The 23,344-nt window shown below is 37.4% G+C and overlaps 2 protein-coding genes across 2 annotated transcripts; one reads left to right on the top strand and one right to left on the bottom strand.

The window, feature by feature from the left end:
- Positions 1 to 8,228: 8,228 nt before the first annotated feature.
- LOC122012746 (ATP-dependent 6-phosphofructokinase 2-like) lies at positions 8,229 to 10,016 on the top strand. Its single transcript, XM_042569387.1, has 2 exons — positions 8,229 to 8,892; positions 9,108 to 10,016. The coding sequence occupies exons 1-2, from the start codon at positions 8,335 to 8,337 to the stop codon at positions 9,924 to 9,926; spliced, it is 1,377 nt and encodes a 458-aa protein (XP_042425321.1). The 5' UTR covers positions 8,229 to 8,334; the 3' UTR covers positions 9,927 to 10,016.
- On the bottom strand, positions 9,893 to 13,909 carry LOC122012747. Its single transcript, XM_042569388.1, has 4 exons — positions 13,485 to 13,909; positions 13,197 to 13,277; positions 11,257 to 11,396; positions 9,893 to 10,341 (listed from the first exon to the last, which is right to left on the bottom strand). The coding sequence occupies exons 1-4, from the start codon at positions 13,797 to 13,799 to the stop codon at positions 10,086 to 10,088; spliced, it is 792 nt and encodes a 263-aa protein (XP_042425322.1). The 5' UTR covers positions 13,800 to 13,909; the 3' UTR covers positions 9,893 to 10,085.
- Positions 13,910 to 23,344: the final 9,435 nt, after the last annotated feature.

Genomic DNA, 23,344 nt, shown 5'->3' with positions numbered 1-23,344 from the left:
AAGTCCTGGTGAGTGAAGCCAGGCACGGGGAAATCCAGATGGGTCAAGGTTGACCAGACATCTGGTGAAGTCCAAGTAGGTCAAAGGGATTGACCGGATACTTGGCAAGAGAAGAAAAGTCCAAGTGGGTCAAAGGGATTGACCAGACACTTGGTGAGAGAGTCCTAGCTAGTCAAGGGTGACCGGATGCTAGGTTTTATGTACCAACAAGTCATGGTTGACTGGATGTTGGTTTAGGGGGTTTTGGACTTGCTTTTGGGCAAAAACCAAGATCTGAATTGATCAATCGATTGATCCAGCAGATCTGGATCGATCAGCCGATCGATTGGATCATGCCCAATCGATCAGTTGATCGATCGGGTGAGTCCCCACGAACAGAACCCCTTTGGATCGATCCGTGGATCGATCCAGAGGTCTCAATCGATCAGTGGATCGATTGGGAGCTGCTGTTTGTGCGCGATAAGCCCTGGATCGATCAGTCGATCGATCCAGGCTATTCCAGAGAGCACAAAGGCACTCTGGATCAATCGGTTGATCGATCCAAAGCCTCCCCGATCGATTGGGAGCAATCCAATCGATCGGGATCGGACCGTTGGCATCGTATTTAGCTGCAGGCGAGCGTTTCCTTCAGTAGTGCTTACACGATTTGTCTCCAATCTTCACCAGCGATTCCACAACTCTCTCTCAAGTTCAGATCGCCAGTTCTTGAAGATTCTTAGAGGTTCTTCCAAGTCAAGAAGCGGATCAAAATCAAGAAGAGAAGTTAGGGTTAGGGTTTATTGTAAGTTTTTGCTTGTATTTCATATCCTTTCCTTTCTTCTTGTATTGAGAGTTTGTAAAGGCTTCTCCGCCTTCGGTAGCTACCGTAGAGGAGTGTGTTTCATAGTGGAGGGTGCGTGAGTGTGTGGATCATTGGATTAGTCACCTCTTGTGAGGTGGATACCAAGTAAAATCCATTTGTTAGCGTTGTATTTTGTTTCTTGTACATTTCCGCTGCACATATCTTTGAAGAAACAAGCAACGCCAACCACGAAGCACGCGACAAGCTATTCCCCCCCCCCCCCCCCTTCTAGCTACTTTTCGGTCCCAACAAGTGGTATCAGAGCAAGGTCGCTCTTCACCGGAATCATCGCAGGAAGGGGCAAATAAAACAAGCAAAGTTAGAGGGTGAAGAAGTTGGAGCAAATTCATCAAAGTTAAAGAATTCAAGAAGCTCAACTTCAAGATGTAATTCCAAGATGGACTTGGATTTGACACAAGGGTGGCTCCACCGTACACATCTACTAGCTTCGATCTTTGGAAATCAAGGATCGAAAACTTCTTAATGGTGGAGATAGAGCAATGGTTTGCTCTAATGGAAGGCTTCGAGGCTCCAAGAAATTCAAAGGGCAAAGTCCTCAAGAAAAGCAATTGGAGCCAAGAGCAAATCCAAAGATGTGAGGCCAATGATAAAGTGACCAAGCTTTTGGTCAATCTATTGCCTAGCCACATTCTTGGAAAAATTGGAGAGTTCAAGGATGTCAAGGAGCTTTGGAGCAAATTGACATCAATCCATGAGATCCCCTCCACTGTACCGAATCTAGAGGAATCCAAAGAGGGCGACTTATTGGATCAAGACCAAGAGGAGGACTCCGAAGTTGAGAGATGCTCAACTTCCGAAGAAGAAGTCCAAGAAGAAGCTTCATCTTCAAAGGGATGCAATGAAGAGGGCAAGGAGGGAGCATACTCCTTGTTCCATGTACAAGATGAAGATGAAGAAATCTCTATCTCTAGGATTGAGGGGGAGCAACTTTTGGTGACACCGGATCAAGTAGAAGGAGAAGTCTCCACATCCGGGCCAAGAAGAGAAGAGGATGAAGAAGGTTCCACCTCCACAAATCAAGACATATCTATTGGAGGAGAATCATCATCGGATCAAGAGGAAGTCTCTGCATCCGGATCCAAAGGAGAAGAAGCCACCCCTACACAAGAAGGTATAAATAGTTCATTTAATAATAAAAATTATATCATATGTTTTGAATGTAGGGAACATGGGCATTACAAGAGCAAATGCCCTAAATTGGTCAAGAAGAAGGGTCAAGTGACACAAAAGGGTAAGGAGAAGCCTAAGGAGACCACTCCCAGAACAAAGAAGAACAAGGAGCACATTGTGTGCTTCTCTTGCAATCAAAAGGGGCAGTACCGAAGTCAATGCCCTAAGGGGAAGAAGGTGGTCAAGGCTCAAAGAGGAAGCACAATTCAAGAGGGAGCCTCCAAGGTAAAAAGGAAGGTATCGTTCATTGAACCTACCCCCTTTAATAATGGTAAAAAGTATGATAGTTCTAATCTATATCATTTTAATGCTATTTACCATGAAAATAGAAGGCATGATAAGATTAAGGAAAATCATGTAGCTTATCATGCTAAAACCTCTCAACCTAGGCCTAGAAAGGTAGATAGGAATTTAGGCAAGAACCCTAAGGATACTAGGTATTTGCCTAAGAAGAAGAAAAATCAAGGTTTTAGTGAAAAACCTAAGGGTGAAGAATTATGGAAGGAAAATCAAGTCTTGAGGTCAAGACTTGACAAATTAGAGAGGACTCTTCGAAAAATAACAAATATGACACAAGGGCCCAAGAGTCAAAATCTAAGTTTAGGACAACAAGGGTCATAGAGGTTTGTGATACAAACCTAAAACCAAAAAGGATGTACCTACTTATCATAGAGTTCCATATAGTTATGGAACAAACTCTAGGTCTAGTGGTCAAGTAAAGAATACTAGGGAGGTCATCCCTAAGAGTATTTTTGCAACAAATGTGACTAAGACTTCTAAGAAGTCCAAGAAAGTCATAAAGAAGGTCACAAGGGAAGCAATTCCTAGGGCTGACCTAGAAAATGTGACAAAGGCTTCTAAGAAGCCAACAAGGTCACTAGGAAGGTATCTAGGGAGGTTATCCCTAGTGAGTATCTAGAACATCCAAGGAGCACCAATAAGTTTTGGGTTCCTAGGAGCATCTTCTCTACCCCATAGATGGGTTAGAGAGTGTCAACTCTAAGTGAAAGGATAGTTAACCTAATCATGTTGAAGTTGACACTCAAGGAGCATTTTCAAGGTTATTATTAACCTTTGAAAATGAAATAGATATATCATTTACTTCTTGGAAGAGTAAAATATGCCAAATTTTGGAAATGGTGATTTTAATCTTAATTGGCACAATTTAGGAAAATCATAAGAACTACCAAGTTGGGAATTTGGTATGTTCTTAAGAGATTAAAGGCAATCCGGGCCTTAATTTAAAGTGCTACTCTTGTGGGAAAATGAAATATGCCAACACTTGAGGAATATGATTAATTTTAATTAGCATAAATTAATCAAGAGAATTAGAAATGTCAATTTAGACTTTGGCATTGTCTTGAAGCACTTTGGGCAATCTAGGTTAGATTTAAAATTAGCTATGGGGTTAAGAATACTTAGATAGATATGCATGATCCCTAGATTAGGGCAAAACCAAACTTTACATCTCACAAAGACCCATAAGGTGACTTGTATGTGGTTTAGTGCACATTAGATACAAGTGAGATGTTAGGATGATGAACAAAACTCAAGATGTTGATTTAGTGCATTCTTTTGAGTTCTAAGTTCATCAAAACACATAGGTATGTGTTTTCCCATCATTGGAAAAGCTAATGTACAAGTCATGTGCATTAAGCCCAAGGAACATGGTGGGATATTGGTTTTGAAAATCATTTTAAAATGCTTTTGGCAAACCTTGATGAAGATTATCTTTTGATAGTAATCATCATTAAATAGTTGAGCACAAACTAGAAGAAAACACTAAAGTTTTTGCAAGTTCTCTAGTTTGTGTCAATCTTGAAAAATATAAAGTATTTTCTTATAAAATTATTTTTCCATGATAATATATGCCCTAAATAATGTCTACACAAATTTTCACAATTTTTGGATTTTTGTAGGTTTTTCTAGGGGTTTCTGAAGTTGACTGAAATGGAATTTCAGCAACTATCAGAACTCCAATCGATCACCCGATCGATTAAGTGTCTCAATCGATCGGTCGATCGATTGAGAAGACTATTCTCGTGAGCAGAAGTTCGCTGGATCGATCGGTCGATCGATCTAGACTCGCTAAATCGATCGGTGGATCGATTCAAAGCAATTCAATCGATTGGGACTCAACTCCAATCGATTGAGGAAGCTGATTTTGGCTGGGAAAGCATGATTTCAGCATTCCAAACCAGGTTTAGTCGAGGTAATCATTCCAAACCCATCAAAATATATTTTTATACTTAAAAAGGGTGTTTTCATGTTGAAAACAAAGATGGATTGGTTAGGGAAGATTAAATTGAAGTTTAGGTTGAGGTTTGGTTTCAATATTGAATGTTTGAACCTCAAAACTTCTAAATTTGGATTTCCTAAAAGTTTAGGGATTCCAAGTCATTGTTGGTGCAATGACAGAAGGTACGACCATGTCTTTAGGGGGAGTTACTCTTTAAGGACATGAAAATTATTTTTTTCATACACCTTGGGAGGTGGTTAACCTTCTTTTAGAGAAAATGCTCAAGGTTGGGCATTGAAATTAATGGGGAGTGGATATCCTCATTGTTTAAGTGGAGTTTGCTCATGGATGAGCATTTGATAAAAATGAAGGGTATGGGACCTTCATTTGGGTTATTCAAGTGGTTAATGTTCAAGGGTGAGTATTAATGATAATGAAGGGTATGAGATCTTTATTATCGTGTTGATCACAATGAGTGAAGTTGTGAACAACGATAAGCAACTCTTCAGGGGGGAGAGGTTGTGGTTGATGTGTGCCCAAAGATGGGGGCATGTTTATGATGTGTGCCAATAGGGGAGAATGCATGGTTAAGTTAGGCCTTCAGTACCTAAAGGGGGAGTTTGCCCTCTAGAAAAGGAGAAGAATGGAGGGAACCATCATTCAGATATTGGCATGAAGGGAGTTGAGACTATGGGATTAGCCTAATTTCCTAACTTAACATGTGGTATTGTAAAACATCAAAAAAAGGGAGATTGTTGGTGTAATATTCCCTATGTCAAGGTTGACCTATTTGACTGGGCTTGAAGTGAGTCAAGCTCGAGTCTTGATGATTTGGTTTCGATATTTGACAATACTTGTAGACAACACATGAACATTGCAGGTGCAATTGTTCATGTGAGGAGATTGTGAAGGAGAGTCAAGTAGGTCAAGGTTGACTGAATACTTGACTGAAAATCCTAGTGAGTGAAGCTAGGTGAAAGTCCTGGTGAGTGAAGCCAAGCAGAAGGAAATCCTAGTGAGTGAAGCTAGGTGAAAGTCCTAGTGAGTGAAGTCAGACAGAAGAGAAATCCTAGTGAGTGAAGCTAGGTGAAAGTCCTGGTGAGTGAAGCCAGGCAGAAGAGAAATCCTAGTGAATGAAACTAGGCAGAAGGGAAGTCCTGGTGAGTGAAGCCAGGCACGGGGAAATCCAGATGGGTCAAGGTTGACCAGACATCTGGTGAAGTCCAAGTAGGTCAAAGGGATTGACCGGATACTTGGCAAGAGGAGAAAAGTCCAAGTGGGTCAAAGGGATTGACCAGACACTTAGTGAGAGAGTCCTAGCTGGTCAAGGGTGACCGGATGCTAGGTTTTATGTACCAACAAGTCATGGTTGACTGGATGTTAGTTTAGGGGGCTTTGGACTTGCTTTTGGGCAAAAACCAAGATCTGGATTGATCCAGCAGATCTGGATCGATCAGCCGATCTATTGGATCATGCCCAATCGATCAACTGATCGATCGGGTGAGTCCCCACGAACAGAACCCCTTTGGATCTATCCGTGGATCGATCCAGACGTCCCAATCGATCAGTGGATCGATTGGGAGCTGCTGTTTGTGCGCGATAAGCCCTGGATCGATCAGTCGATCGATCCAGGCTATTCCAGAGAGCACAAAGGCACTCTGGATCGATCGGTTGATCGATCCAAAGCCTCCCCGATCGATTGGGAGCAATCCAATCGATCGGGATCGGACCGTTGGCGTCGTATTTAGCTGCAGGCGAGCGTTTCCTTCAGTAGTGCTTACACGATTCGTCTCCAATCTTCACCAGCGATTCCACAACTCTCTCTCAAGTTCAGATCGCCAGTTCTTGAAAATTCTTGGAGGTTCTTCCAAGTCAAGAGGCGGATCAAAATCAAGAAGAGAAGTTAGGGTTAGGGTTTATTGTAAGCTTTTGCTTGTATTTCATATCCTTTCCTTTCTTCTTGTATTGAGAGTTTGTAAAGGCTTCTCCGCCTTCGGTAGTTACCGTAGAGGAGTGTGTTTCATAGTGGAGGGTGTGTGAGTATGTGGATCCTTGGATTAGTCACCTCTTGTGAGGTGGATACCAAGTAAAATCCATTTGTTAGCGTTGTATTTTGTTTCTTGTACATTTCCGCTGCACATATCTTTGAAGAAACAAGCAACGCCAACCATGAAGCACGCGACGAGCTATTCACCCCCCCTTCTAGTTAATTTTCGGTCCCAACACCGAGGTCTCTAGGTCCATCAGCCAATTTCGGTCAAACCTAGAGACCTCGGAATAATATGAAACTAAGTCTCTATGTGTTCGTCTAGTTCTTCTGACTATATAAATGTCCTCAAATATCAATTTGACATAATGTATTGAGTGTAGTGTTCATTTGAGTATGAATTAATTTTTTTAAAAAATAATACTATTCATGATGGATTTTAAAAAATCTATTTTGGAAAAAATCGTTTGATGGATAAACGATCTCTGATTGACATGAAATTAGTTTCTATATTCATCTCGTTCTTACGATTATATTCATGCCTCAACCATCAATTTGATCTAATATATTAAGAGCAATGATTTTTTAAACATAAATTAGTTTTTCTCTTCAAAAAAAAATATTGCTCTCAATATATTGGGTCAAATTGATGTTTGAGTGCATGAATATAATCATAAGAACCAGAGGAACATATAAAAATTGGTTCCGTATAATTTTGAGATCTCTAGGTTTCGAAATCGACTAATCAACTAATTTTGATCGAAATCGATTTATGAAAAAAATAATTCAACTGATAAAAGAATGATTCGATTAGAAACAGTAACAAAAGTAAGAGATGTTTGGTTCTTTCTTAGGAATGAGAATCGGAATAGGAATCATAGTATTGTGGAATAAGAATGAGTATGAACATAGATATCACTTTTAAAAGCAATATTTAGTTAGTTGAATATTTTTTATCGGAATAAATTAAAATTTTTTTTTACCCTAAAGGAAAATAAGAGAAAAAATTAGATGTGAGAGAAAAATATGATGAGAGAGAAAGTATGATGAGAGAGAAGTGTGATGGGAAAGAATGAAGAGAGAGAAAGTGCGATGAGAGAAAATGAGGGAAGAGAGATGTGATGGGAGAGAGCATGATGATAGAAGATGAGAGAAAAAAATATGATGAGAGAGGATGAAGAGAGAGAAAGTATAATAAGAAAAAATGAGAAGAGAGAGTGTGATGGGAGAGATTGAGGAGAGAGGAAGTATGATGAGAGAGGAAGTATGATGAGAGAGAAAGCATATGAGAAAAAATAGGAAAACGAATGTGATGGGAGAGATTGAGAAGAGAGAAAGTATGATAGAGAAAAAGCGTGATGAGAGAGAAAGTGTGTTGAGAAAAAAAAAGAGTGTGATGGAAGAGATTGAGAAGAGAGAAAGTGTGATGAGATAGAAAGCATGATGAGAGAGAAAGTGTGATGAGAAGAAAGAGAAAAGAGAGTGCGATGTGAGAGATTGAGGAGAGAGAAAGTATGATGAGAGAGAAAGTGTGATGAGAAAAAAAAATTGTGATGAGAGAGATTAAGAAGAGAGAAAATGGGTGATAAAATGAGGAGAGAGAAAATATGATGAGAGAGAACAAGGAGAGAGAAAGTGATATGAAAATAATAAATAAATATATTTATTAAAGGGAAAATTTTTAGTTTTGAACCAAGAGTATTTTTGAAATAAGAGAATATTTTAATTGTTAAAAATAGAATAATGACTCATTAAATTGAAAAGACATAAAAATGAGTTATTATCCAATTATAGAGATTCATTTCTTATTTATATTTTTATTCATATAATCCAAATATCAATAATGACAATCAAATAATCCTTATTCCCTAGTCTTATTCCCCTAAACCTCTCAACATCAGTACAACATACATAATTCCATCATTTTTCAACTTACTTGATTTGGTTATTTTCCAAAATTACCAGTACCACTGGGTTCAGTAACACGCAGTATTAACTTACCCTTCACCTCCTCCCAAGCAGACAACTACTTGTAGCGCTCTGGCGGTGGTTTCTGACCTCACGACGCTAATCAACATGGATCTCGACTCCAGCACCACCGCCACCGAGTTCCCGCTCCCTCCATTCACCCTCGCCCCTCTCCCCCACCTCTCTGACTACCTCCCCTCCCTCCCCTCCCTCCCCAACCCCATCGATTGCATCCCCTTCTACCACCAGTCCGCCGGCTTCTACATCGCCTCCTCCGACGTCATCCTCCGCCACATCGTCTTTGACCTATCCTCCTCCGCTCCCCCTTCCCCTCTCATCGCCTACCACCGCGCCGGACCGCGGCGGACGGTGCGCTTCGACCCGTCCGCCGTCCGCGCCGCCATCGTCACCTGCGGCGGCCTCTGCCCGGGTATCAACACGGTCATCAGAGAGCTGGTGGTGGGTCTGTGGGAGATCTACGGCGTGCGCCAGGTCTTCGGCGTGCCCTCGGGGTACCCCGGGTTTTACTCCGCTGATCCCGTGCCACTCGACCCGAAAATGGTGGACAGCTGGCACAAGATGGGCGGCACCGCCTTAACCACCTCCAGGGGCGGCTTCGATCTGGGGAAGATCGTCGACGCTATCGAAAGGCACGGTTTTAATCAGGTTGGGGCATAATCATACGTGCGATTTGCTTAATTATATGCATTCGATCTAGTCAATTTCTTCATTAAATCGTTTGTAGATATTACCTTGCAGCATAGCTAAACCATTCTTCTACTTGTAGACTTGGTTACAATAATAAGGAACCAGTGATTAGACAATATGTTTGATTTTCGTTTGATATTTATCTTTTGTCTAATTCTTTCGAGATGCATCAGGTTTATTGCATTGGTGGCGACGGGACGATGAGAGGTGCTGCAAAACTATATGAAGAGATTCGGCGCCGCAGATTGTACGTATCCCTTATGGGGATCCCCAAGACAGTCGACAACGACATCGGCATCATAGACAGATCCTTCGGTTTCCAAACCGCCGTGGAGATGGCGCAGCACGCGATCAACGCCGCTCACGTGGAGGCGGAGAGCGCCGTGAATGGCATCGGGCTGGTGAAACTCATGGGCAGAAGCGCTGGCCACATCGCTCTTCACGCCACGCTCAGCAGCCGCGATGTCGACTGCTGTCTCATCCCCGAGAACGACTTCTACTTGGAAGGAAAAGGGGGGCTGCTCGAGTTCCTCGACCAGAGGCTGAAGAAGAACGGGCATGCGGTGCTCGTGGTGGCGGAAGGCGCAGGGCAGGACATGATACCGAGAACAGAGGCTCAGAAGGAGATGGATGAGTCTGGGAATCCAGTCTTTTTAGACGTGGGTGCGTGGCTGAAGACCGAGCTGAAGGGGTGGTGGGAAAGGGAGCATCCTGACGAGCTGTTCACGGTGAAGTACATAGATCCAACCTACATGATAAGAGCAGTCCCAGCAAATGCCACAGACAACTTGTATTGCACCTTGTTGGCTCATTCAGCCATCCATGGAGTGATGGCTGGGTACACGGGGTTCGTGTCAGGGCCGATCAATGGCATCTATGGCTACATACCTCTGGAAGAGGTGGCGGTGGCCAAGAACTTGGTGGACGTAAAGGATCACAAATGGGCGTGGGTTCGGTCGGTGACTAATCAACCGGATTTTGTGATCACATAAGTAGGAAAATAAAATGTCACTTGTCGAAAATGTACTCAATAAATCTCGAGAACTCTGAATATCTCCTCTATACTGCCAACGCCTTGTCGACATGAAATATCAATTCTCATGTGCAATTCTGATGATTTTTGCTACGGTGATTGATGATCCGTGCAGCAGTCAGAAAGGCAATTGATCTGCTGTCTCAGGGTGATCTCTCTGGTTCATCGACAGCAAGCAAAGGCAATGTGGCAGAAAGAAGTAGAGAGACATAAATATGACGACTCCAAGATCTGCCTCTTCCCCTATAGCGGGTTGCGGAGGATTTCGCCAGTATATTTGACTGGCACACCATATACAGTAGAGGGCAGCGATAAACAATATAAGTCGCAAGGACTGATCTGACCTCTTGATGATCGATTCCCCAGTTTTCAACCTGGAAGCAAAAAGCATAACATCACTGTGGCATCCAGAGTTGATCATGATCGTACATTAGTGACAAGTAACACCAATAATGAGAACAACGAGATAAAAATTGAACAAAAGAGTATTCCACTCTTTTAGTTGTTTAGCCTCTTATTTATAACTATGCCCTTCACGATTGATACACAGGCCAACTCTTTCGCTTGATACTGAGCAAATATAAAATGCCAGCATTTTGTTTCCATGACATGTCAGTGCAAGCATAAACTCAAAGCCTACTCAATCTTTTGGCTTTCAGAAATGAAATATATATATATATATTTCATTTCTGAAAGCCAAAAGATTGAGTAGGCTTTGAGTTTATGCTTGCACTGACATGTCATGGAAACAAAATGCTGGCATTTTATATTTGCTCAGTATCAAGCGAAAGAGTTTTATATATATATATATATATATAGTAGTCAGATATCAAGAAATTAACATATTAATTCTCATTCATCCAAGACATGCTATTTTTTTTTAATGGCTGCTCAAGTTAGAATTTATCATTAACTTCCTTTGCAAGAACTGAAAAGGAATATTATCGTCTGCATCTTTATTCCCTAACAAGCATTGAAATAAAATGGGGGTGCAAGCAGAGAAGATAATTTATTGGCTGCAATGAAGTTTGGAATAGCTATACTTACAGTTCTAACTCGCATGCAGATGAACTAGTTACTACGATGTACTAAAAGACTAAGACAAAACCTAGTTAGCCAAGCTTCCAAGTGCTACAGTAAAGTCAAGCTATATATCTCATGCACAATCAGAGTCATGGGTTGGTAGCAACTATTGTCTCGAAACTTGAATTAGCAATCAAAACCACCAGATGCAAATACGTGTCTGCACAAGTGGTCATTATACTCGGTGTGATCTTGGTGCAAGGTACCTGTTGATGTAAACAAAGCCGGCAAATAAACAAGTGCATAAGACTCCAACAACAATAACAGCATCTGGATTGACAGGAGCTCTGCTCTTCCACCAACCTGTGCTCAGGATCCAAGTATACATTGTTGAATGGCCATTCTCCTGTTATGTTGATAAAACGTGCCATAAATAAAATCAATTTAAATTTTAAACATCCAATAGATTTTTCAGGAGAGGGAAAACAGAACTTTTAAGAAAGGACTATGCTAATTTTAGATTCAATGCAACAAATACAAATTCCTTTTGGTCTCGAAGTCTACCTAAACACGAAAAAAGTAATCTCTAGAGAAATCCAGGTAAGCGAATGTAGGTGTTCGAACTTGATTGATACTTCTTTCAATTGCTTACCTAGCTTCAGACAAATCATCCTTAGAAAGGTTAAAGTTTATGGCACAATGTCATTCACACTCAAGAAGAACACAGTGAAGAGATCTGTTTAGTAGATGATATTCAATTCCATGAGTGGTTGAAATTGCTAAAGATCAACATTACCTTTCATAGCACCACTCTGCATTCCATTTTTTTTTCTTGAATTACAAATTATATTTGACTAACGCAGTTCCTTAAGCATACGCCTCCTCCTGTCTGTCTTCTCTGAAGACTGATGATTTGGAATGGTTAGCTGACAATTATGAGTGCCATAGTCAGATAAGGTTAGCTGGAATTCCATCAAGTTGGATTTGACCAAGGTCTTGAACAAAATGATGCCTAAAGCTATACAAATGCCAATTTTAGTTCCCACTATGGAACGAGCAGAGAAACAACTTTGATGCTTTGAACCTGAACTAATAAAGAACCCTAGAAAGAGTGCTAGGAACATCATTGCTTCAACAACCCACCTACCAAGATAGGGATCAAACATGCCTTGTGCTCGAGCTTCTTTGGAGCAAGGACTTGCTCTCTTCACTTTCAGGCTTCCCAACAGTCAAGTAAAGACCTTACCCAGCCTTCCCCCCTTCTTGTCCTAAACCCTTCCTAAGCAGGAAAGAAATTCCTATTCCATTCATGGGATATATACATATAAGATTGCATCTAGGTATAAAAAGAAGATAAACCATTTTATTCTAGTTTTTTAGCTGTAAATTGTACAAAATAAATGATGACTCCCAATTTTGCCCTCGTTTTGAGATGGACGTGAATATGCACTTACTGATGCAAGAATGACACCAGGCTCACCTCAATGCCAAAAGCACAAGTAACAGGTAGTTGAAACACTCTTGGTATTGTGGACAGGAGCAAAGAAAAGAGAAGAAAGCTCAATCTCAACTCAAGGGAGAAAACATGACATAAGATCTTGAATGAAGGTTGGACCTTTGAATTAGTAAATATTATTTCTTTCTTTTGTTTTGCGTTTCTCTGCATGAGCTCAAATTCAAGTTGCAATTCCACATTTTTGTTTTGTTAATTAGTTTCTTATGATTTGACATCAAATAAACTGAATCATGCTCTGTAGGATTTGAGCCTACTACATTGGGTTTTCGAGACCCATTTTCTACCGAATTGAACTAAGAGAGCTTTCTTCCAATAAGATACAATTGTAAAAAGGGAACATTTTTCTACCGCATGTTCCTAAGAAATATATATATATATATATATATATATATATATAAAACTCAATCATAGATCAGAGATCAGAGGCAGAGTCCGGAGTGCCAAAGATCCGACATTCCTCACTTAAAAAAAGAAGAAGAAGAATCATTCTGCTAAAAACACAAGAACTAAATTACGCATCACAAGCTCCACTTAGTGCAATCTTATTCATTTTTAAGAAAACAAAAGACCCAAATTATGTATCACGAGTTCCACTATGGCATGATGTTAGGCATTTCTTTAGCTTTTGTCAATAACTAAACATATATATGCTGGAAATTGAGCTATACGGTAAAAAAGAAACAGGCTCACCTCAAACAAGTGATCCAAGAAAAAGTGCGACAGGGATCCAGCGGATAACAATATGAAGCATTGCATCTTGTTCAGTGGAACCTATTTTACAATCAAATCCACACTAATTCAATAAAATTTCGCAAGAAGGTAAAATTGGCATCAAACCGACGAACAAAAATGAATTGAACGAGAATCCGAGCAATAAGAAAGGAGCGAGCATTATCAATAGTTCAGCGCCATAAATTCGGAAAGGTTCAGAAAATCCAGTTCTTTCGTGTCATATTAACCTGACATGAGTTTACTAACATTGGAGGCGGGGTCGAGGATGCCATGGCGGAGGAGGGCGGCGGAAAGTCGGGCGTAGAAGAAGGAGAGTGGAAGGCCGAGTAGCAAGGGATAGTAAAAGGGGTGGTGGACGAGGTCCATGGACAAGGATCCGAGAGAGGCAGAAGATGAGGCGAAGGAACCGAGCCATTCAGCAAAGGAGCCAAGGTCGGGGCCGAGGAAAGCGTTGGCGGCATAGAAGAGGCAGTGGTGAGGGCCAAAGCGGCCGCGGGAGAGGCGCATCAACCCTACCCCCACCCCCAGCGCGTACATCGTGTGCGCGCCTGGTCCCGGCATCGCCTCTGTTGACCTCCTCCTGCTCGGCGGCGGTGGCCGGTGCAGGACGAAATCGACTGACTTGGTTAGGAAAAATCCGGCGTTTTACCAAAAGTCGCACACAGTCTTGAATTCCCAACCACCCACGTAATTTCATTTTTAAAAGCGCACTTAATTCCAAAAATACCCTTCTTCTCGCATTTCATTATAAATTAAAATAAATAATTATTTTTTATTTAAATAAAACCAAATTGGATCTAATCAAATTAAAAAAATAAAAATTTAATTATCTTATTAAAAATTTCATTAAAAATTATTAATAATTTACATAACTTAATTTTTTTTAAAAATAAATCATTAAACTCTCTTATAAATTTATCCAGATTTTCTAAAAAATAAATTTTAATAAACTTTTTTAAAAATAAAAAATAAAAAATAAAGAAAAATAATAAAAGTAATAAATCAAAATTATTCTTTTTATTTTTTAATAATTAATTAGAAGAGAAAAAAATAAAAAATTACTTCAATACTATTTTATTTAAAAATCAAAAAAATATTTAAAGTGATAATACTTTAACTAAAACAAATTTTTTATTTTTAATTTAGTTTAATTTTTTTATTATGTAATTAATTATTAAAAATATAAAAAAAATAATTTTTATTTTTTACTTTCATTAAAATTATTTTAATTTTATAAGTATTTTAAATATATATAGGAATCCTCATATATTTTTATATAGAATTGTTTGATAAAATAATTTTTTGTAATTTTTTTATTTGATTTACTTTGGTTTCATTTAAATAAATAATAATAATTTTTTAGTATATATTACCCAAAATGCATAGCACATTTTCGAATGGACTAAATCACGTATCTCTTCTATTCTCTTTCACATATACCCCTCTTCCTTTTCATTGTTCATCCGAACAAAAAAACTCCCAAGCACTTTATTTTTCTAACTTAATTTCCCAACCCTCTTCATATTAGTCTCAATAAATTTCCTCCATAATCCCCTTCACCTCCTTCCAGTGGCACGAAGATATACGATAAGCGGGAACAATTTGAGATCAAGGCTAGAGTTTTGGATCAATTTGTGATTGACTCTGAGAATAAGTGGTGTATCTTATCAAGATTTAAAAGAAAGTGAAGGGCATGGAAATCATGGTGAGCTACATCGAGGATGCTGAGTCGTGGCTTGGTTTGCTAAGCTTTGATGCGTTAGAGAAGCTGATAACGAGGATCGAAAAAATGAGCGCTTTCAAAGAATGAGACTAATTTCGTTGATTCTTCGTAAAGGTCGACTCTAGTCGCAGGAGTGTCAGTGCATCCCTAGTTGCGAAATAAATTTTTGATTTCTGATTAAAGATGTGAACTTTGTGTGTTTATGGTGGTTTGATTTTTTTTTATCGATAGTTATTTGATAAAATGTCAAGACACAATTGAAGACGGAGACAGAGGCAAATGTCATCGGGTTGTTTGTGAAGGTAAACATGGATGAGAGTTCTTACTTGCGGAATATTGATCTCAAGGTTTATAAAGAGTACAAGGAGCTTAGGGAGACCATCGAAAATCCTGATTAGTGAACTCAGATGACAAGCCCTAGTAAGTGAAGTTAGGTAGAAAGAAATTCTAGTGAGTGAAGTCAGGTGAAAGTCCTAGTGAGTGAAGTCAGGCAGTGGAAATCTAGGTGGGTCAAGATTGATTGGACACCCGGTGATTGGAAGTCCAAGTAGGTTAAAGAATTGAACGGATACTTGACACAAGGAGAAAAGTCCAAATAGGTTAAAGAATTGACCAAACACTTGGTAAAGAAGTCCTAACAGGTCAAGATTGACTAGAAGCTAAGTACTGTAGAGTCTCAACGGGTCAAGGTTGACTGGATGTTGTGTAAAGAATCCTAGACTTCGGTTTAGAAAGTTAGGGTTTGGTAATCGGCTAAGGTAGTTGATTTTCATAGCTTAAGCGACTAAGGTAATCGCTAAAGCTTCGAATCGCGAGAAAGGTCCTTTAATCGATTGGTGTAATCGATTAGGACACCGTAAACGATTAGGGTAATCGCTTACAGTGACTTTTGCTTTGAACAGAATGGTTTTGTTCAAAACTTAAGAGATCGGGTTGATCGTTTAAGCTATTTCTCACGATTGAATAGAATGTTGTTGAATCAATCTGGCTAATCGATTCAATAATGTCTAATTGACTAGAGTAGTCGATTAAGGTTTAAAATATAGCCGTTTATACAGGTTGCTGACGTGGTAATCGATTAAGGGGATTCTTAATCGATTAATGTGCTAACAGTAAACCTAGAAAAGGATTTTTCGAGCTCGGTTCTTAGAGCGCTCACACGTTTCTCTTCTCCACTCTCATCATCAAGCTCACCAATACTTGAAGCTTCTTGGAGTAAAATGTTGCTGCACTTCCAAGGTCAAGAGGTGTTCCCAACCAAGAAGAAGAAGATAACTAGGGTTTCGTCTGTGTAAATCTTGTAAGATTTTCTTTGTATTTGCTTCTTTCTTCCTCTTGTTGTATTGAGAGTCGTGTACGAGGTTTCTCCACCTCCGAAGCATTCCCGAGAAGGAGTGTATTCTTAGTGGATGTGTGAGTGAGGATCGGATCCTTGGATTAGTCACCTCTTCTTGAGGTGAATATCAAGTAAATCCTCTTGTTAGCATTGAGAAGCTTTTGCGTCGAGTTTTATCTACTGCAACATCATCATCGACAAAATGCGAGAAGCTATTCAACCCCCCTAGCTCCGAATAGTCCCAACAATTACAAGTGGAACAACTTCAGAATTCTCCATCATATCTATAATCGAATCCTCTTCTGGATTTTCCTTGAGCATTTCTGGGTCCTCTTCGGACTCTTCAGGATCCTCTTCAGTCATATGATGAAGTAGTTCCTCATATAATTCTGAATATGTGACACGTCCTTAATGACGCTCTTAAACTTAGTCTGCTATCACCTTATAATACTTTGGCAATGAATGCATCAAAGCCCAGATCCTATAACTGTCCAGGACTGGAAACTCTTTTTTGTTCAAGTTTCCAAAATAGTTCATCAAGTCGTCCAACGTGTCCGTCAACTCCATGAATAGAGTTATACTCTATCTCCTGAATTTCCTCCCTCAGTTGGTTCCACCACACTTCGCGATGAGCCAATGTGGTAATCGTTCGTGCCATCTGAAAAATTGAAATTAAATAAATTCGTACAAAACTGACTAACCAGTACAAAATTTGCTTAATTCAATTTATACAAATAGAACCAACATTATAAATCAAGAAAAATAAATCTTCTCAATTTTCAGGAGTTTAAGTCGACTAACCCATTGGACCGGTCGATTGGGAATTTAGATCCTAAGCTTGGTCCATTGTTCTCGATAGAACTAATCTAATTGGATAAGGATCTACTGTACCTATGTTCTGTTATTGTTTAATCTAAGTTCATTTCAACCAATCTCAGACTTATTAATCAAACTCTGGTCTATTTGATCAAACTAATGTCCATTGGTTTAAGTCTGACCTATTAAAATAAATATAAATAATATAATCAAATTTGACCTAATTGAATGAATCTGATCATTGGATCATATCTAGTCCAAACCCAATTAATCAATTTCAAATCAAATCGGTTTGATTAAATCAACCTAGTTCATCTAGATCTATAAACTAGGTAATGATCCACATGCATTAATTAATTGAGACAAAACACATAAAATTTAATTTCAATTAAGTAAACTATGAAATTAAACATACCATGTTTCTTCCTAACGGTTTACTGTGACACATGACCAGTTTGGGTTCGTGATCGCACCCCCATTCCTCTCCTCTGTAGCTTGGGACCTCAGCCTTCCATCGCCCAGCAATGGTAGAGGATCGTGACACACAATTATGATCTCGCTTGGAGACGACAACCTCTGTCGGCAATTTTTCTCTGCCGCAAACAAGAGCAAAAAATCATAACAATTTCATAGAATGATTTGTCAACATAGAGGTAATTTTTAGGGAATTTTGTTTTTCATGCATTTAGAACTACACGGGCTCTGATACCATTGTTGCAATCTAAATGCATGAATTAAAATATAAACTGTAAATACTTACAGCGATCTCCCGCAAATCTACAATCGACGATAGCAGAATATGATCTTCGGATTTGCTATCAGAAGAGCAATTAAAAAAATTGAAAAGCTCTCCGCAATTTCACAAACCAAATCTTGCATCTTCTGATGTTCTCCTTCCTCTCGTTCTTTCACACATTCCCTCGATGAAAGACTGGACGACTTATATAATGGGAATACCAAGGGGTATATTAGTAAATTACCTTGTGGAAATGTGGATAACGTGGATATCATGGGTAACTCACACTCCCATATTCCCGTTACCAACCGTGTTTGCATTTTTTCAATAATTATTGTTGCATTTTATTGATTCTCACATCTCTCTGGCAAGAGAAGTTTCAAGAAAAGAAGATTGCAATGGATGTGAATATGTCACTACTTACAAAGACAAAGATGATGGCTTGATGTTAGTTGGAGATGTTCATTTGAAGAGAGTGTCATGTACTAACTTGTATGTGTATGAGAAATAATTTCTTTTTTTTTGTAAATTAACATGAATCTCTTCAATTTCTATTTGTAGAATATTTATATATTCTTATGAAAGACTAAAGATAATGAAAGGATATAAAGTAAGAGACCTGCATTCAAGACAACAAGGAGTCAATTAGTCGTACAAAGATACAAATGAAACTTAAGTGTTTACTTCATGGAACTAGTTGTTTTATCTCAGGCTGTTAAATCTTAAAGTTTGAGAAGTTATAACTTTTAACTCAGGTTAAATCACGAAATACACAATATATGAAATCGAAGCTCGTTTATATATCTACAACTTATAATAGGGTGAAACCTATAATAGCCAAGTTTCAAGCTAAAAAATGATCATTTAAAACATTTTCAGAGGCTAAAACATAAATGTGATACACTATATTGAGAGCATTGATTTTTTTTTTAATTCGATTCAAACATAATAAATGATATCAAAAGTGCATTATAAGAGTCACAATAATCATATTTACTGACCGACACCACAAATGAATTCCTCGGACGTTCATTTTTTCTAAGATATCAAATTTTTTATTTTTTAACGACTTTTTACTAAACCCAATAGATAACTTTGGGAAATGATGAAATCACGTAGGTACGTTGAAAAATGATGAAATCACGTATGCTATACCGAATTTATCCCTATTAGTATTCCCAGTCGAATCATTTTTTTTCATCATCCAATTTCGATCAATATCGGTTGATCAACCGATTTTGGGACTTAGAGATCTCAGAATGATATGAAACTAGTTTCTATGTGTTCGTCTAGTTCTTATAATTATATCCATATCCTCAAATATCAATTTGACTCAAAATATTAAGAGCAATGATTTTTTAAATATGAAAAAATAATTTATATTTAAAAAAATATTGCTCTCAATATATTGGGTCAAATTGATGTTTGAGGGCATGAATATAATCATAAGAACTAGAGGAACACATAGGAGCTGATTTCATGTCAATAAAAGATCATTTGTCCATCAAACGATTTTTTCCAAAATAGATTTTTTAAAAATCTATCATGAACAATATTATTTTTAAAAATATTAATTCGTGTTCAAACGAATACTGCGCTCAATATATTATGTCAAATTGATGATTGAGAGCATTTGTTTAGTCAAGAGAATTAGATTAACATATAGAGACCTAGTTTTATATTATTTTGAGGTCTCTAGGTCAATTAGAGAGTGTTTGGCTGAACTTATAAGCTCTCTAAAATAGCTTATAAGCTATTTTGGAGCTTATAAGCTCTTCAAATTTGTTTGGTAAATTTATTTTCAAACAGATTATAAGCTGTCAAAATAAGTTGTTTTGGAGCTTATAAGCTGTTTTTAAAAAAGTATGGAATACCCTACTTTTTTAAAAAAAATCTTATTTTAATAATTTTTTTCTCTAAAATATCCTTATATAATTTCATAAATCCTCATCTTATCCTCCATAAATTTTTATAAGCCTAATATCTTTTTATCTCCACCGACTTTTCTTCCAACGCTGTGTCATCTTCTTGGCCAATGCCACTTTCCAATTTTCCCTCCCCCGGTTCAAAAATTCACCCAAAACCCTCTATTAATAAAAATCTCAAAATCTTCTATTAATAGTATTATACCCTTTTTGGTAATTTTATTCATAAAAAGATCTTATAATACCAAACACATCAATACCTTTAAGTTGGTTGTAATAAGTTCACTCAAACACTTTAACAACTTATTTTTAAAATAAGATCTAACAACTTATAAGCTCCTAAAATAACTTATAAGTTGTACGAGCTTATAAGCTATTTTTAATAAGTTTAGCCAAATCGATTTCGGCTAATTTTGGCTAAAAATAGCTGATGGGCCTAAAGAACTCAGAATGACATAAAATCAATTTCTATGTATTTATCTAGTTCTCCTGATTATAAAAATAGCTCCAAATATCAATTTGACCTTATATATTGAGAGCAATAATTTTTTGAACAAGAAAATATGTTTAAAAAAATTAATTTGTAGTTAAAAAAATATTGCTCTCAATATATCGGGTCAAATTAATATTTGAGAGTATTTTTATAATCAAGAGAACTAGACGAATACATAGGAATTGATTTCATGTCATTCCGAGATCTCTAAGTTCATCAGCCGATTTTGACCGAAATCGGCTGATAGATGGATTTTTTGAAAATCGATTCGACTGGAAAAAATTAGTCGAATCGATTTCTGATGAATTTTTCAAACAGTTTGGAAATTGATTCGACTGATTTTTTTCTAGTCGAATAGATTTTCAAAAAATTCATCCACTAGTCAATTTCGGTCAAAACTGGCTGATAGACCTAGAGACCTTGGAATGACATGAAATCAATTCCTATGTGCTTGTCTAGTTCTCCTAATTATAAAAATATTCTCAAATATCAATTTGACCCAATATATTGAAAGCAATAATTTTTTAAACCTGAAATATGTTCAAAAACTAATTCGTATTCAAAAAAAATCATGCTCTCAATATATTATGTCAAATTGATATTTAAGGACATGGATATAATCAAGAGAACCAGAAGAACTCATAGGATATGGTTTCACATCATTTCGAGCATTCTATGTCCATCAATTTGACATGGTTTCATTTCATTCCGAACACTCTATGGTTTAAAAATCATTACTCTCAATATATTGGGTCAAATTGATGTTTGAGGGCATTTTTATAATCAGGAAAACTATACGAACACATAGAAATTGATTTCATGTCATTCTAAGGTCTCTAAGTCCATCATCTGATTTTGGTCGAAATCGACTGATGGATAAATTTTTTGAAAATTGATTCAACTAGAAAAAAATCAGTCAAATCAATTTCTAAACTATTTGAAAAATCCATCGAAAATCGATTTAACTAATTTTTTTCAGTCGAATCGATTTTTGAAAATTCGTCCATCAGTCGATTTCGGTTAAAATCGGCTGATGGACCTAGAGATCTCGGAATAACATGAAATCAATTCCTATGTCTTCGTCTAATTCTCCTGATTATAAAAAATGTCCTCAAACATCAATTTGACCTGATATATTGAAAGCAATGATTTTTTTGAATACGAATTAATTTTTTAAACATATCTTCATGTTTAAAAAATCATTGCTCTCATTATATCGGGTCAAATTGATATTTGAGGACATTTTTATAATCAGGAGAACTAGACGAGCACATAGGAATTGATTTCATATCATTCCGAGGTCTCTAGGTCCATCAACCGTTTTTGGCTCTGATTATATAAACGCCCTCAAACATCAATTTGACACAATATATTAAGCTTAGTATTCGTTTGATAACGAACTAATTTTTTTAAAAATAATATTGTTCATGATGAATTTTAAAAAAATCAATTTTGAAAAAAATTATTTGATGGACAAACGATCTCTGATTGACTTGAAGTTAGCTTTTATGTGATCGTCTAGTTCTTATGATTATATCTATACCCTCAAACATCAATTTGACCCAATATATTGAGATCAATGATTTTTTGAACATAAATTAATTTTTCATATTCAAAAAATCATTGCTCTCAATATATTGGGTCAAATTGATATTTGAGAGCATGAATATAATCATAAAAACTAGACAAACATATAGGAACTGATTTATATAATTCAGAGCTCTCTAGGTCCCGAAATCAGTTGATGAAAAAAATAATTCGATCGGTAACAGAATCGATTTGACTTGGAACAGTAACAGGGGTAAAATCGATAAAGCATATGTGATTTCATCATTTTTCAACTTATCTACGTGATTTCGTCATTTCCCAAAGTTGCCTAATGGGTTCAGTAAAAAGTCAATTTTTTCAATGGCGAAGGGTCTATCAACTAGTTTCGTCTAAAAACACTACAAAAATTACCATTATTACCGACGGAATATTCCGTCGGTATTCCGTCGGTATATGAGATTACCGACGGAATGCCGACGGAATTTCTGATGTCGGAAGTATTTTGGTCGGCAATAACTTTACCGACGGAAAAATACATCCGTCGGTAATTACCGACTGAATATATATTTCCGTCGGTATATTACCGACTGAGATTCTTACCCGTCGGTAAAAAAACAAATGGCGGTGAACGGAGACTACCGACGGAAACCCTAATTCCGTCGGTATAATTCCGACGGAATCAGTTTTTCCGTCGGCAAGCACCGACGGAAGAGCCTTTTCCGTCGGAGAACACCGACGGAATTAGGGTTTCCGTCGGTGTTTGCCGACGGAATTAGGGTTTCCGTCGGTGTTTACCGACGGAATCAGTTATTCCGTCGGTAAAAATCTGGAAAAATTTTGAAATCCAGCCCCTGTTTTGCTAGTTTCCCATATACAAATTTAATACAAATACAAACCATCACAATAGATGGTATCACAAACACAATCCACACAATATATTAACAATATCACAATATAAATCAATCCACAATCTCCAAAATACAACATACAACAAATATATAAACATAACTGAACGACAAATAGAAAATCTCCAAACTATAATAAAATCTAAGTATCAAGTTCTCACAATCAAAAGTATCTAAAATTATACAAGTGAACGACAAATACAAAATATCCAAAATACATACCATGATACATCACTTATACATATATCCGAATATAATCCTGTAAAAGTCAAATACAATAGATTATGATTAGAATAACTCGATGCAAATGTAATATAACTCAAACATTGTTATATATGACTAATTTTACTTGTAAAAAAAAAATACCTGGATTATATTTTGGATAACCAATAATAGTGGTGATGGTGAATGTATCAGTATGAACTCCTGAAAAATGTAAAACATTTTAAGATAAGTATTTAATAATATACAATAAATATATTTGACTTAATGAATATCTAAAAAAATATAAAAAAAATCAAGTTATAGATAAACATACCTCAACAAAATCTAATCATCAGCGGGGTCTGGGTCTGATGGGTCTGGGGTCTCCTCTGACTGGGGCTGCTGTGATGGGTCCCATCG

The sequence above is a fragment of the Zingiber officinale genome, chromosome 8A (assembly GCF_018446385.1).
Source record: "Zingiber officinale cultivar Zhangliang chromosome 8A, Zo_v1.1, whole genome shotgun sequence".
NCBI lineage: Eukaryota > Viridiplantae > Streptophyta > Magnoliopsida > Zingiberales > Zingiberaceae > Zingiber > Zingiber officinale.
The sequence above is the reverse complement of the archived record's forward strand: the minus strand, read 5'-3'. Positions and strand labels throughout refer to the sequence as shown.